Source organism: Dipodomys merriami, unplaced genomic scaffold (assembly GCF_024711535.1).
Source record: "Dipodomys merriami isolate MVZ:Mamm:240054 unplaced genomic scaffold, mDipMer1.0.p SCAF_33, whole genome shotgun sequence".
Lineage (NCBI taxonomy): Eukaryota > Metazoa > Chordata > Mammalia > Rodentia > Heteromyidae > Dipodomys > Dipodomys merriami.
In genome coordinates, this window is record NW_027204826.1 from 9,030,829 (window position 1) to 9,046,807 (window position 15,979).

Here is a 15,979-nt window from a genome sequence, read left to right on the forward strand (position 1 = left end):
TTGCCAGATCTCAGCATCTTGAGTAGCTAGGATTACAAACATGAGCCACTGGTACCTGGCTTATGTTATTTTTTATTACTTAACATTCCACTCAATTTTGCATCAATATTTGCAATGAAATGGGCCTTGGTATCTGTGTGAAATGTGTTCCACGTAAGGCTGATATTCTCACACAAATGTTGTGCGCCAATCCTGCTTGTCCCCCCAAGAGGCAACTGTCTATAGTTCTAATTCCTGATCCATTAATTTTGCTCTGACGTTCCTCAATGTCTCTGCTTATGTTTGTTCATATGTGTCTTTCAGGACATAGACATCTTAAATTTTGCAGATCTGTATACCTATTTCATTATGCTATTTACACAATGCCTACAACTTATTAAAATTTGGAATTTTACTCATAGCACAGGTATGGCAGTATCCCGTACATTACTGTGTGCATTTTTCAGCTCATACTGAGGCAGGACAGACTAGGGAAAATGAGGCTTGCAGAAGGGAACTAGAAACGCAGACACAAACACATATTTAGAAACACAAAACACTATCTTTGCTTCTAACAGAGGTAACTGGGTTTCTTCCTTCCTTTTCTTCCTTTCTCTCTCCCTCTTTTTTTAAGTCTTGGGGCTTGAACTCAGGACCTGCACTATCCCTAAGCTCTTTTTGCTCAAGGCTAGCACTCTACCACTTTGAGCTACCACTTTGGCTTGTGAGCCACTACTTCTAGTTAACTGGAGATAAGAGTCACAAGAACTTCCCTGCCTGGGCTGGATTTGAACCATGATTCTCAGACCTCAGACTACTGGGTAGCTAGGATTACAGGCATGAGTCACCAGTGCCCAGATGGAACCATTTCTTAACTCAAGGATTAGCATCTGTTTTATGGCAGGATGCATTCTCCCCTGGAAGGAATGCCCAAACAATAGCCAGGAACTCAGAAAGTGGATAACACCAAGAAGGATTAAGAGCAAAGATTAACACCCACCTTTGCATAACTTTAAGTCAGACCCCTTCCCTATAAATACCCCTGATGTCAAAGAGCTGTGTGTCTCTCCCTCCCAGAGAAGCCAGCCTCATTCTGTTACAGTGTGCTTCTGGCTTTCTGCTTGCTTGTCAGAGTGTGCCTTGTGCTTGTCCATCTGTTAGAGTGTGCCTTTCTGTTTGTCTGTCTGTTGCCTGCCTGCTGTTGTTACTCACTCAAAGCTCAGCCAAGCTTTCTTCCCATTGTAGCTTGTCAAGAAATTCTTTCTCTGGCATTGACGTCAAGTGAAGAGTCCCTGCTTTTACAGGGGAACCTCACTGCCCCTCACCTGCATGGAGTCAATGAATGAATTCAAATTCTCCCCTCTACGAAACGGTAACTGAGCTCCTAACGATTATGTCACACAATAGCTCCCGGACCACTTCTAATTTCTTCGTTTAATGGATAACTTCACTGTGATCCATCAGCCGATTTTTTTTTAAATTAGGGATATATCAATTCTGGAATGTATAACACCCTATTTTCATGGTAAAAATCCTGATGTGAATTAGTTTAATTCGCAGCCCTAGTGCAGGGTTATTTCCCTCAGCCCACCCAAGCCCGTGCCCCCACGTTTGCAGTGACAGCTACGCTGTGCTGTGGAAGCAGAAATCGCATCCTCCGTTGTTTATAAAGGTGCGAGTGGAACAGGACTTGCACTCGGATGTGGAATGGAGACGTTTATCTTTAACCCTGTGGGATTTAGTAAAAAAAAAAAAATTAGTGGCTGGGAAAAACCTGGTTTCTGTATCTCCAAGGGGTGTGATTATTTACTAGGCATATTTGCTTTTTGTATAAACGCGTGGTTAATGCAGTTGGATGAATGCTGGACAAATCACAGTTGCTGCAGCAGGTGTTTTCTGAATGGACCCCAGGGCTGAGCTCCAGTGCCTTGGGGGGCGGGGCTGACACACGCTGTGTCATTCACAAGGCAAGAGCTCCTTTGTGTGGACCCAGCTCCTTGGTGCAGGCTGCAATCCTTTGTGCCTGGGGACCGGAGGGAGGGGCTGGCTGCTGCCTCCTAAGGCAAGCGGCTGGGGACATTTTATTCAGACCTGCGGCTTTCCAAGTCTGCTCTTTGCAGAACGGGCTGGAAATGGAATAATGTGTACTGTTTTCATACAAATAATCTTATTTGTTATTTCCCATCTGCCGCAGATGCTTAGCCTGTCTTTTCCTGCTTGCTGTATTTTAAGTAATTGAGCCAGCACACTTAGTTTAAATGAGATGATTTTGTTTTGCTGAAAAAAATCATTTTTTTGAAGTTGTGGATGTGTGGTACTAGTTACTCTAACACCTCGTTTACAAAAATAATACTAGCTTAACACAAGGTTCACAGATTCATAGAAAGAAAAGTGCTGCTGGAGTACTTATGCTTGTAAAATTGCTTCTTGGGCTCCTAAATGTGCATAGATTCCTCTTTTATCAATGCCATCTTAAAAATAGCAGCTGCAGTTCACGCTTTTGCTGCATGATTCTCATAACCATCTTGCAAAAGAGCAGCGTACCCATTGCTCAGATTGGTAAACTAAGGTATTGTGAATTTAAGTAATCTGCTGAGACTGTGTGGCTACTGAGTGGTTAGGATTTGATTCCCTTTCAGCATCTCACAGGCTAGCTTCTCTACTAGCCATTATGCCAGGATAAAACCTGAATTCCATTATGACTGCCTGGTATGAGATGTTAGTTGCATAAAAACTCTGCCTTTCTTGTGGGTGGGCAGTGCTGAGCGGGACAGACTTTCCAGTGGTTCAGCACAACCTCCTCCCTGACTGCTAAGCCACTACTGTGGCTCCAGTAAGCTGGAAACTCCCAGTAGTCTTTGAAAGTGATCTATCATGTCCTACTCTTAAGTTTTCCACTTTGTTTTGGAATAGCTTCCTGTTCATGGATAGGGAAACAGGCAGGTGTCCAGGTCTTTCTACTGGTGAATTATTTGGAATCAAGAAGGAATAGAGGAGACCCCATGTCAATATAACAAGTGGGGCTTGGTGGTCTGTCATCCAATGTATGGTCAGAAGCACAACAAAGAGGATTATGGTCGGAGCTGGTCAGGGGCCAAGTGCAAACCTATCTCCAAAATAAACATGGCAAAAGGGCTGGCAGCATGCCTCAACTGGTCACGTGCCAGCTTAGTAAGCATGAAGTCTTGAGTTCAAATCCCACTAAGGCCAAAAAACCAACCAACTAAACAAAAAACAAAACAATAAAAACCACCACACATGCCAGACACCAGTGGCTCATGCCTGTAATCTTAGCTACTCAAGTTGCTGAGATCTGAGGATCTTGGTTCAAAGGCAGCCCAGGCAGGAAAGTCTATGAGGCTCTTTTATCCAATTAATCATAGAAAACACTGGTAATGGTGCTGTAGCTCAAGTGGTAGAGTGCTGTCTTTGAGCCAGAGCTCAGGGACAATGCCCAGACCCAGGAACAGCCAAAAAAAAAAAAAAAGGAGTGAAAAATTCTGAGGTGCTTACACAGAGAACCAGGAGCCACACATGATAGACAGTGTATGTCTGTCAGAATGTGGAAGCCTGTAGAGAAAAGATATGGTACCTAGTACCCATTATAGCACAGTACTTAGTACCTAGTACCTCACATTCACAATTTCCAAAAGATCATGAAGAATGTTTTCCACACAAATATCATATAGACAAAACTACCCAGGCTCTCTGCATCCTGTGAGAACTTGGCTCCTGCTCTGCTCCCCCTGCCTAACCCATGCATCTCCAGGGGCTCTATTATTTCAGTTAGCCCTTCTGACGCCGGCTCTCTGTGAGAGAGGAGGAAGAGGCAGCACCAGGGCAAGTTGCCTGTTCTGTGTAAAAGCACTGTCTGAGCTTCCTTCCTTGTTTTCGAACTCATACCTATGGGTCACATAATGGCAAGCAGTCTCAACTTCCTCCACTGTCTCATCAGGAGGAGAAAAAGGACAGCAGGTACCACACAAGGCTAACATTTCCTTCATCACTTTCAAGGATGTGGTATTCATTCTGTAAACATGTGGGCCTTACTGAATAGCCTGAGCAGTCTGAATGTCCTGGGAAGCAGGCCCTGATCATGAATGCCAGGAGGGGAATTCTGCAGCTGGACTGCCAGCTGTTTCCTCCACAGGGGGCAGGGGGGGATGGGTTCCTGCAGCTGATGCAAACAGCATTCTACAAGGTGAGGAAATCAATGAGTTGTATTCCTGTACTCCCTCCCTTCCTTCCTCTCCTAAATCATGTATTAAAATTCTACATTAAGCATAGAAACTTTGCATATTCTGTATTTGTTAATTATTTGTGCATCCAGTACAATTTTATTATGAGTATGAAATGTGAACAGTTAGATTCCTGCTGAATTATGCTTTACATGTCATTCTTTGTTTATCTCCAGCAATGTTCAACCTTAATATAACTGTGCTTATGATAAAGAGCCATAGAAACTGTTTCCTTTTTTTTCTATACTGCTTCACTGCTTTATATTGTATTCTGTAGGTGTGCATTTCACATACTATTTTTTTTGGCCAGTTCTGGGGCTTGAATTCTGGGCCTGGGCACTGTCCCTGAGCTTCTTTTGCTCAAGGCTAGCATTATACCACTTGAGCCACAGTGCCACATCTGGTCTTTTCTGTTTATGTGGTACTGAGGACTTGAACCCAGGTCTTCATGCATGCTAGGCAAGCACTCTACCACTAAACCACCCTCCCCTGCATTCACATACTATTTTAAGCAAGTCTGATAGCCTTTAAGTGTAAGGTCCATTCCTGGACGGCGAACAGACCTCGCCCAGTACCTGCTTTACCTAGGCAACTGGGACACCTGGAAGAGGTCACATCCGCATCCGCTGAGGTCACATCTTAACCTGATGTGGCCACACCTTTCTCCCACCTGATCCCACTTCCCTTTACCTGGACACACCCTTCCCCACCCCCTACCCTATATAAGGCCTAAACCTCAGCCAGACCACCCTTTTTTCTTTTGCCAGCTGCGTGGAGTGCCAACCTGGCCTAGCCAGAGAGAATCCTTGCCCTATTTCATGATTATTAAAAGGCTGGAATGTAAGGTCCGCTCCTGGATGGCTAGCAGACTCCACCCTCCTCACAGCGAAGTCTCCACCCAGTACCTGCATTACCTAGGCAACTGGCACACCTGGAAGAGGTCACATCTGCATCCGCTGAGGTCACATCTGAATTTGATGTGGCCACACCTTTCCCCACCCATACCCTACATAAGGCCTAGCCCAGGCCCAGACGCTCTCTTGCTGCTCTTTTCTTGCTCTCTCTGTTCTATTCTAGCTCTCTCTCTTTCCCAGCCACGTGGAGTGCCAACCTTGCCTGGTCCCAGCAGGTCTACCCCTTACCTGAATACCACGTGAGTGCTACTGTTCTTACCCCTCTCTCTGCTCTTTTCTGGCTCTTTTCTCTCTCTTTCCTCTCTTCCCAGCTCTCTCTCATTCCCAGGCCTTTCCCAGCCACGTGGAGTGCCAACCTTGCCTGGTCCCAGCAGGTCTACTGAATAAACCTACCCCTTACCTGAATACCATGTGCGTGCTGGTGCTGTTCTTACTCGGCTACCTCTTTTTAAAAATCTAACATTAAGTTCTAGTTTTAAACTTATAATCTAATGCAGGCATATTTGTATTATATGCTTTCCATTACTATTGTATTTCACTTTGGGAAATTTCTATAGTTCACTCTTTTATTTTTGATTCTTCTATTAACTGGTTCCAGTATTTATGTACTGATTTCCCTTTTTCAGTATTGTTACTATTATGTTGAAAACTTCTGTCAACAGCCCTTTGCCTGCAGAGCCTAGAGATATTTAGATATAAATTAATACTGAAACCCAGGTGCTGGTGGCTCATGACTAATCCTAGCTACTCAGGAGGCTGAGAGCTGAGGATGATAGTTCAAAGCCATACTGGATAGGAACATCGTGAGACTCATCTCCAATTAACTACCAGAAAACTGGAAGTGTGGTAGAACTCTACCCTTGAGCTGAAGAGTTCTGGGACAGTGCCCAGGCCAAGTTCAAGCCCATGGCCCACAAATGAATGAATAAATAAATAAATAAACATTGAGTGAAAATAACTAAGTATCTGAATGCAGGATTTGCTGTTACTAAGCACAGTAAGATGCACAAAAATATACATTGCTTCACTGGTGATAATAGGCAATCTATTAATGCAACCATGAGAATTGCTAATGACAGGTTTTCTAAGCCTTTCAGGGTCTCTACTGAAATCGACTGGAGACAGTTCTTTCCACTAGCTGCGAATAGTAGACCCCTGTGCAGGGACAAATAAATTATCCACAGAATCAACACAGAACCCATATTACCAGCCTTTGTCCTTCAGCTCTCATCTATTTATTTTATTCCACAAACACATACATAAAACAGCATATATCTGTTTGTATGGTTTCCAAGTACACAGCTTCATACATAGATGTGTGTCATCTTAAATATGTATTTCCAAGTATAAATAGTTTCACATCAAGCGGAACAGGATAGAAACATGTAAACAGATTCACCTCATTTTGGTCAAGTAAGACACAAATCACAAAGTAAACCACAAGTTACACAAGTGCACTTGGAGGAGGGGAAAAAGTGTAAACCAGTGTAAACCAGTGTAAACCAGCAGACAGCAGCTGCGGGGCCCTGACAGGGGCCATGACTTAAGGCTCTACTGTAGCAGAAGGCTCATAATTCATACATCTTTCACTACATCACATTTACTTTTGAGGAATCCACAGTGAGGATTCTGTAAACACAACACTACAACTGAGCAAATACTGCTAGAAACAGACAAACTATCAACTAACAGAAATATTAATCACACCAACTAATACTCGAAGGACTTTTTTTTCGTTACTTCTTAACACAGTGGCACATCATAACTGTAGTAGGAAAGAGATGGGGGGGAGGTAATACACAAGAAAACAAGAGAGGAAATAACACTGCTTCAAGTTTTCCTCAACAGACTCTGACAGCAACAGGTTTCAGTCAATAGAGGGGAAAAAGCAGGTGACAGCAGAAGACAGAGCCTCCAGAGACCAGACCACAGGTGACAGCGAGAGGTTTACAGGTAGAAATAGAAATATTCTTCCAGCTGATAATGAAGCAGGAGCAGCTCATCATGAGAGAAGGAAACATCAGCTCTCAGTGAAAGAAACTTCTTCAACAACTGACTGGCCAGACGGAACAAGACATGCTCCTTTTTGCGGCATTTAAGGGGCATGTAGACCTCTCGCACCCGCACAGGCTCCAAAACTTGATGCCAGTAAGTGATGGCCGATCCACCTCCACCGCCTCCTCCTCCTCCTCCATCACCGCCGCCACCACCACCACCACCACCACCACCACCATCATCACCTTCATCTGGCCTCTGATAGAAATCTCCCCAGCCTTCGGGGTATTCATGCTTGTAAAAACATAACACGCCAAAAGGGCAGTGACCCCTGCCTTGAGCAAAATACCGGCAGTGCTTATTGCGCATTCCTTCCTTATACTGCTGGATAAGCTTCTCCTTCTCCTCCTCATCCTCAATCCAGAGGTTACTGGGGATAACAAAGCTGGATGGCACCCTGCACTGTGGGCACGACTTACTGATCCTGTTCTCAAACTGTGTAGCACTTCTCCACCTGCGGATACAACTGAGGCAGTAGGTGTGGCTGCAGCTGGAAAGGATGCCAAAGCGGCGGTCGTTGGGGTCGGATTTCTCATAAACAACCTCCATGCAGATGCCACACACCTTGTCCATGCTGCGCTGCACAGCGAAAGAGAGCTCCATATCTCTTTCGTGTGCATCGATGCACTCCCTGAAATGCTCGTCCCGCTGAGCAGCATTCGCAGGGTGCAAGGTGTGTAGCCCACACATGTCGCATGCATCTCCGTGCAGGTAGGGACAGGTATCCCCGCGAAAGCAATGGGCCCTGACAGCGTAGCGGCAAAGCGGCATCCCTGCATCCACAGCCCTCCGCTCTCTCACAGGCGCCGGCCTCGGTAGAGGAAGCTGAGGGCCAGGAGGAAAGACCAGGGGAGCAGGTGGAAAGACGAGGGGACCATGAGGAAAGACCATGGGACCCAGTGGGAAAACCATGGGGCCGTAGGGGAACACCATGGGAGGACGTGGGAGGAACAGGGGAGCACGTGGACGGACCATGGGACCCCGTGGACGGTCCCAGCGACCTCGGTAGGGCTGTCCAGGAACGAACTCAAGTGCACCCACCCAGCCTTGCGCACGGGCACCTTCTGCACCTGCGGGCTCGGCGCGGGCAGCTCCTGCATCTCCGCCTCCGGCAGCCACTCCTCCCGCAGCTTCCAGACCTGCAGGGCCTCCCTCAGCTTCAGGGCAGCCCCGAGCGGCAGCCGAGCCAATCAAAGACGGGGAGCTTGAGGATGCGGTAGCAGGGGGGGTTTCCGCCACCATCTCCCGAGCCAGGGGCTCGCTCTGCGCAGCCGTGCTGGGGCCTCTGCCCGCAGAGGCCTGAGCTGGTGCACCTTGTCCCCCCCGGGCCTTCTGCCTCCTAGAGAGGTCGTGCGAGTAGTGACAGCCGTCCCCCTCCTTGCACTGCCCGTGGAGGTAATACCTGCAGACGATCTGCTTGGCCCAGCTGTCGCGGCTCCTCTTCCGCTCCGAGCTGGGTCGGTGCCCTCCCTCGGCGGGCTCGGGTTGCCTCCAGCCTGCCGTGCGGAGGTGGACCGGCCCGGGGACCACCGGGAAGGAGGCCGGGCCCGAAGCCTCACGCGGAGACCCGCTGACGTCCCTCGAAGATGTCCCGGAGGGTTCCGGCACCGGAAGGCCCGGATGGGACACGCCCTCCCGGGCCGCCTCCGCACGTGCCTGGGCCCCTGGGGCCTCGTGGCCGCTAGAGGGAGCTGCAGCATCTTCCATGGGAGATCCCCGGGCCCCTGACAGGCTCCAGAACCTCTCCAGAACGTTTTAATGACTTTTCAGCTCGAGGCTCGAAGCTCGAGGTTCCAAGGGAACTAACTCATTTTCCAAGCGGAAACGTGCCCTTCTGACCCTTTCCCCTTGCTCCCTGACCCCTGAGAACATGGGTTCCGCACCGCAGGGGCCCAGGGGGCGCTTCCGGTCGCGACACCACCCGCCGGCTGGTCGATTGGTTTTTCAAAATGGCGAGCGGTCGGCTGCGGCTGCGGGGGCTGCGGCTGCGGCTGCCGAGGCTGCAGCAGTAGCGGCGGCGGCGGTGGCGACGGCGGCGGCGGCGGAGGCCGCGGCGGCGGCGGCGGAGGCCGCGGCGGCGGCTGCCGGAGCTCGTCAGCAGCTGTCAGCCGGCTCGGCAGGGTTTCCGCCAAGCCCCCGCCCGCGCGGGTGGCCGCGGAGCCGCTGCGGAGCTTTTCATTTGCGGAGTCGGCGGCGCGCCGGGTATTTGACGGTTTGCGTCATCTGTCAATCAACCGGGCGTTGGCCGGCGACTTCCGGTTGCTTTCATTCATAAAAAACGGGAGCCCGCCTTTGTCTCTTTCAGCGTGTGTGAGCGCTTACTGTTCTTCCTCAAGGCCCGCACCGCGCACGCGCCGCCGCGTTCGGGCTGCGGGCCAGGCCGCTTTGGTTCGGGGCTTTTCTTTTTCCTCTCGGCCAAGCCTGCCTTTTCCGCGGAGCTCTCCCCGGCCGGCCGCGCCTTTCAAATGCAAATGCAGCCTTTTGTGTCCTTTGTGTCCGCGGCTGGCGGCTGCAGCGGCCGCGCGCCCGCCCGCCCGGTCTCCCGAGCAGCTGCTCCTCCTCCCCCCGGGCGGGATCAATGAATGAATGGAGACGCTCGCCGGCCTTCGCCCGGCCGGCTCGCTCCTCTCGCGTCTCCCCCGGTCCAGCCGGCTGCCCGGCCGCGATCGTCGCTCCCCCGCCGCGCCCCCCGCCGCGCCCCCGGCCGCGAGCGCTTACCGTGCCGCCGCCCAGGTGCAGACGCGGCTGCGTGTAGTGTAAGGGCGGCGTCCTGCGGGGCTGTGCTCCCGGGGCTGCGGATCGCGGGAGCCCCGGGGCTGAGGATCGCGGGTGCGGTGCTCCCGGGGCTGAGGATCGCGGGGGCTGCGCTCCCGGGGCTTGAGGATCGCGGGGGCCCCCGAGCTGAGGATCGCAGCGGCTGCGCTCCCGGGGCTGAGGATCGCGGGGGCTGCGCTCCCGGGGCTTGAGGATCGCGGGGGCCCCGGGGCTGAGGATCGCAGGGGCTGCGTTCCCGGGGCTGAGGATCGCGGGGGCCCCGGGGCTGAGGATCGCAGGGGCTGCGCTCCCGGGGCTGAGGATCCCGGGGCTGAGGATCGCGGGGGCCCCTGGGTGGCTGGCGCCCGCGGTGAAGGGCTGCGCGCTCCCTCCGATCGCGGCGCGGATGGGATCGGCCAGCGCAGGATGATGGCGGAGACTCCGTTACGCTTACTGTTTTTTGTTTTTTTGTTTTTTTTTTAATGCGGGGAGAAAGCGTCTGGATGTTCCGTGATAGAATAACCCAAGGGCTCCATACGAACTCCCGATTGTACCGTGCCAGTTAGGAGAACAAATCCTAAGCATCCCAGACAGATTGGCACGTAGGAAACGGAACGAACGCCGCGAACTTAAATAAACATGAAATAAGGGGGTTAGAGCCGCTGTTGTTTGAAAGGGTGCTTGAAACTGATAAATACCCAGCTGGAACTTACAAAAGGTGGTGGGGGGGAGAATAAACCTTCAGTCCTCAAGATCAGAAGGTTTTAAGGTGTTATCATTCATTACTAAGAGACACTAAAAATTGTGAGAGGTTACTGGGAACTGAGTCTGTCCATTAAGCTTGAAAATTGTCTTATACATAGAAGCCTATCAATAAGATATCAGGGATAAACTGAGCAGGAGATAACAAATAAATTACACATGCAATTAAAATAATTCTCCAAATGAAATTATTTGTTAGTAGTAGTTTTCTCTCTCTTAAGGACAGAGTCTCAATTTATTATTCAAAGTCCTGGGGAATATAATAGGGCAAAAATTATAATTGGAAATAAATTATTAGTGCTGGAGAGCAGAAAATTAGGAATAATTGATAGAGGAACCATTGGATTTAATAACTACATTTAGCAAGGGTACAAGCCAGAAATGCTGTACATAATAGAAAATCCATCTCTTTCTCTGTATTTGTAATACATAAGTATATTCATAAAAACAAACATTTTAAATTAATGATGTGGATTAAAATATTAAAAATTGGTTATCCTAGAAATTAAAGAAATTAAGATCACACATAAAGTGAATTAGTGTTTTGTGTAGGAAGATCTAAATCAGTTGGCAGCTGCTGCACCATCAGACAGTAGAAAGCTCAGTGCATTTTAGAGGCAAACTTGACCAGTTGAAAAATCATTTAGGAAATTGTAGCTATCTTTTTCCCGTTTCTTAACTAATACCAGTACCCCATCTATGCATAAACCTGTTATTCCTTGAATGTGGATAAATTCCCAATAGTGTCTAAATCATGTGTGACCTTCTTTTTATGCCCCAGTCCAATTGTTGAGAATGTTCTGTGAAGAATTTACTTACGTGCCCTCCAGCATAGCAGCCACTAGCTTACAGCAGCCTCTGAATAAGTGACCTGTGGCAAGAGTGACTGAGGAGCTGAATTTTTGTTTTGAATTATAGGCATAATTTAAATAGCTGCACAGGACAAGTAACCAGTGTATTGAATAGTATCAGTTCAGAATTAGGTTTCATTATACCATCTCCTCAAGCCCAACTTTTTTTGATGGTTAATTGGTGCTAAAAGTCTCACAGACTTCCCTGCCCTGGCTGACTTCCAGCTCTTAGCCTCAGATCTTAGCCTCCTGAGAAGCTATGATAATATTAGGCATGAACCATGGGTACCTGCTCAAATCTAGCATTTTTGCAGATTTATTAGAGATACAGTTTTAAATAAAATCTTTCCTAACTTGCTCAAGGCTATGCAAGATAGGATGGGCAAAATGCTTGCTTTTAAAACCCACCTCTGAGCCAGCTGCCAGTGGCACATGCTTGTAACCCTAGTTGTTTGGGAGGATGAGATCTGAAGATGGTGGTTCAACACCAGCCTGGTCAGAAAAATCTGTGAGACTGTTATCTCCAGTGAACCGCCAAAAAGCCAGTAATGGAACCATGGCTCAATCGGTAGAGCACCAGCCTTAAGCAAAGAAGCTCAGTTACAGTGCCCAGGTGCTGAGTTCAAGCCCCAGGATTGTCACTAAACAAACAAAAACAAAAACCTTAATTTGGAAACTAGTAATGTTTGTGTATTAGTTTGGTAGTTCCATGAATATTATTAAAGACTAATTTACACTCCAAATTGTTAATATATTGTATGTATATAATTGTTAATATGAGTGTATTTATGTATATATGTGTGTGTATGTGTGTGTGTGTGTGTGTATATATATATATATATATATATATATGTATATGTATAATTTGATCACTGCCTCCTAAGGGAAATAAGCAAATATTTGTCACCTTCAGTAAGTTAATCTTTAGAGAATTTTCTCTCACTTCCTTTGTCCAGGTTCCTGTTCTGATTTTTTTTTTTTTTTTGGTATTGTATCAATGGTCTGTTCCCCAGTCTTTCCTGTCTTAGCTCAGCAGAGCCTATATTTGCCTATAAGGTCCCTTGGTCTTTTATTCCAGTAATTCAGGGCTGCCGTAGGGTGGATAAGAACACACAGAGTCTCTGTGGAGTTGCCTTCACAGCATGCGCGCACATATGCTTTAATGAAAACGTTCGGGCAGTGTTAGAGGGAGAGAGGGAGGGTAAGGATTAAATGCAACTAACTGTCCAGAATGGGGCATGCCTATGGTTTTACATGTGAGTCCTATATTCATGATTAGAGACCATCCCTCTAATTATATTCTTTCACCTCTACTGACCAACAGCAGGAATAATTATAGCAGTAATCACAATGGGCCCAGGCTGGATTAGAACTACGATCCTCAGATCTCAGCCTCTTGAACAGTTAGGATGACAGGTAAGGGCCACTGGTGCCTTGCTAATAGAGGATTCTGAAGTCTGTTCCAGGCAGGAAAGTCTGAGAGACTCTTATCTCCAATGAACCACCAGAAACTAGAAGTGGTGCTGTGGCTCAAAGTGGTAGAGTACTAGCCTTGAGCAAAAGAGCTCAGTCAGGGACAGCATCTGGGTTCTGAGTTCAAGCCCCAGTATCAAGATTAAAAAAAAAAAAAGCTGGGCACTGGTGGCTCATGCCTGTAATCCTAGCTACTCAGGAGGTTGAGATCTGAGGATCATGGTTCAAAGCCAGCCCAGGCAAGAAACTCGGCAAGACTCATCTCCAATTAACCACTAGAAAACCGGAAGTGGCACTGTGGCTCAATTGGTATAGTGCTCCCCATGAGCTGAAGAGCTCAGGGACAGCTTCCAGGCCCAGAGTTCAAGCTCCACAACCGACAAAAAAAATCACAGATTTGTCTGCCTGGACTAGCTTTGAACTGTGATCCTCCCAGAATAGGATTATAGATGCTAATTTAGCCATTTTATTTTTCTGTGGGTGCCAGTATGTGGTTTTGAATTCAGGGCCTACTGCTCTTGCTTAAGGTTTAGATTCTACCTCTTAAGCCACACTACACTGTTACTTTTTTTTTGCTGGTTTAATAATGGGACTTAAGGGACTCATTGGCAGGCTTCAAACTATAGTCCTCATATCTCAGCCCTCTGGAGTAGCTAGGATTACAGGTATGAGCCACCACTCCAGCCTTTCTTTCCTCTGTTTTGTTTTTTTGCTTTTTTGAGGCATGTCCCTCAGAACATAGGAGCTAGGAGTACAACATGTATATTTTATATCCACATTTCCCTGGATCATCTTCCCACATGGACTTGCTTTGAATATAATGCAAAATCACCTGATTATAAGTTGAAGGGTAAATTTTTAGATGTTCAATGTTCTTCATGGTGGTATATTTTTATCCTTCTATAGATGTCCCAGTATCTTATTTATTATTATTATTATGTAGTAAATTTTGATAACAGAAAGTATAAGTATTTTAACATTGTCTTGTTTTACAAGGTTGTTTTTTTGTTGTTTTTGTTGTTGTTTGTTTTTGCCTCTCCTGGGGCTTTAACTCAGGGCCTAGGCACTGTCCCTGAGCTTTTGTGGCTCTACCACTTGAGCCACGGTTCCACTTCAGGCTTTTTGGTAGTTTATTGGAGATAAAGAGTCTGATGGAGCTAGGCACTGGTGGCACATGCCTGTAAGTCCAAGCTACTCAGGAAGCTGAGATCTGAGGATCACAGTTTGACGCTAGCCCAGGCAGGAAAGTCCATGAGATTTTTATCTCCAATTAACCACTCAAAAACTGGAAGTGGACCTGTGGTTCAAGTGGTAGAATGCTACCCTTGAGGAAAAGAGCTCATGGTCAGCACCTAGGCCCTGTGTTCAAGCTGCAGGACCCACAAAAGAAAAAAAAAAAAAACCGGATCTTATGAACTTTCCTGCCCAGGCTGGTTTTGAGCCATGATCCTCAGATATCAGTCTCCTGATGACAGGCATGAGCCACTGGCACCCAGCCTGCAAAGTCTTTTATTCCTAAGAGGAATATTGCCTTCAAAGGCAGCTGCTGTGACTACTTTGCTGATTTTAGGGATTTTTATGTCTTGTCTGCATTCTTCATTTGCTGCCCTTAAGGTAACTAGGTGTCAACTCATAATTACGGCAGACATGCTGCTTTAGCCTGTCCTGGGGGAGGGTGGACAGTAGGCTATTTTGAGGGATCCACATCGGATCTCATTGAGTAAATGATGAAAGTCAATTACTGTAATTTGCATATAGAAAGAGGTATAAATGATCTATTCACTTTTAGGATAACCAAAGTGGCATGATTTATAAAAAAAAAAATGCACTGATTGGTTTGTATTGTAATCAAATACTGAAAAGTTCAATAAATGTAGACACTTTTATGTAAATGTCAAGAATTCAGCTTCAACCCATGCACCAATGGTTCATACTTGGAAATCCTAATGACTTAGGAGGGTTGACATCTGGGGACATCCCTTCAAAGCCAACCTGGGCAGAAAAGACTTTGAGAAGCTTATCTCTAATTACCCATGCAAAAGCTGAAAGTGAGGTGTGGCTCAAGTAGTAGAATGCCAGCCTGGAGCAAAAAAAGCTAAAGAGCAGCACCTGAGCCCTGGGTTCAAGTCTCAGTACTCACAGAAAGAAAGTGAAAAGAATCAGCTACAAAGCTACTTGAGTGTGCTTAATAGAATTTAATCATCTTGAAGCATACTTCAATTTTAATATCAGAACACATATAAAAGCAACTAATGCCAGGCACCTGTGACTCATGCCTATAATCCTAGCTACTCAGGAGGCTGAAATCTGAGGATTGTGGTTCAAGGCCATCCCAGGAAAGAAGGTTCATGAAATTATTATCCCCAATTAACCACCAGAAAACAGGAAGTAGCGCTGAAAGTGGTAGCCTTTAGTGAAAAAGCCCTGAGTTCAAGCCCATGACTGACAAAAAAAACCCCCTGAAGATTATCAAGCTAATATGTCCATCCGGAATAGTAATAGGAACTGCATAAATGCATGAATTATGTTCCAAAGGACTGAGGAAGTGACTGATGTAGCAAATGTCCCCCGTTAGAACCCAAGGGAACATTCACCAAAATAACCTCTGAGCAACAGAGAAATCAGTAAGAAAAGTAGGACATGTTTCACCTGCACGGCAGTGAGTTAAACTGGTAATGAAACTTGCAGGGTTCCACAAATGGTATGTTTAGAGGCAAAATTTATATCCCCTGTATGTTACAAAAATTAAAAAAAATAAGGAAATAAATCCATCTTCAAAAAATAGGACAGTACCACAAAAAAAAAAAAAAAAGGAAAAGGAAAGGGACAGGGAGAGACTGTCAAATATAATGTTTAAGATTCCCATTTCCTCATTCCCCTTCATAAAGAGACTCCAATAGTCCCTTGAGACATAGAGGCCACGTGTTATACAATCTCAGACCTGACTGACAAG

The 15,979-nt window shown here is 46.9% G+C and overlaps 1 protein-coding gene across 1 annotated transcript; it reads right to left on the bottom strand.

The window, feature by feature from the left end:
- Positions 1-6,394: 6,394 nt before the first annotated feature.
- Mkrn3 (makorin ring finger protein 3) lies at positions 6,395-9,123 on the bottom strand. The gene is made up of 4 exons (XM_070042736.1): positions 8,326-9,123; positions 8,179-8,286; positions 7,372-8,028; positions 6,395-7,314 (listed from the first exon to the last, which is right to left on the bottom strand). Exons 1-4 carry the CDS (start codon positions 8,891-8,893, stop codon positions 7,079-7,081), a joined length of 1,569 nt encoding a protein of 522 aa, XP_069898837.1. The 5' UTR covers positions 8,894-9,123; the 3' UTR covers positions 6,395-7,078.
- Between the last annotated feature and the right edge of the window lie 6,856 nt (positions 9,124-15,979).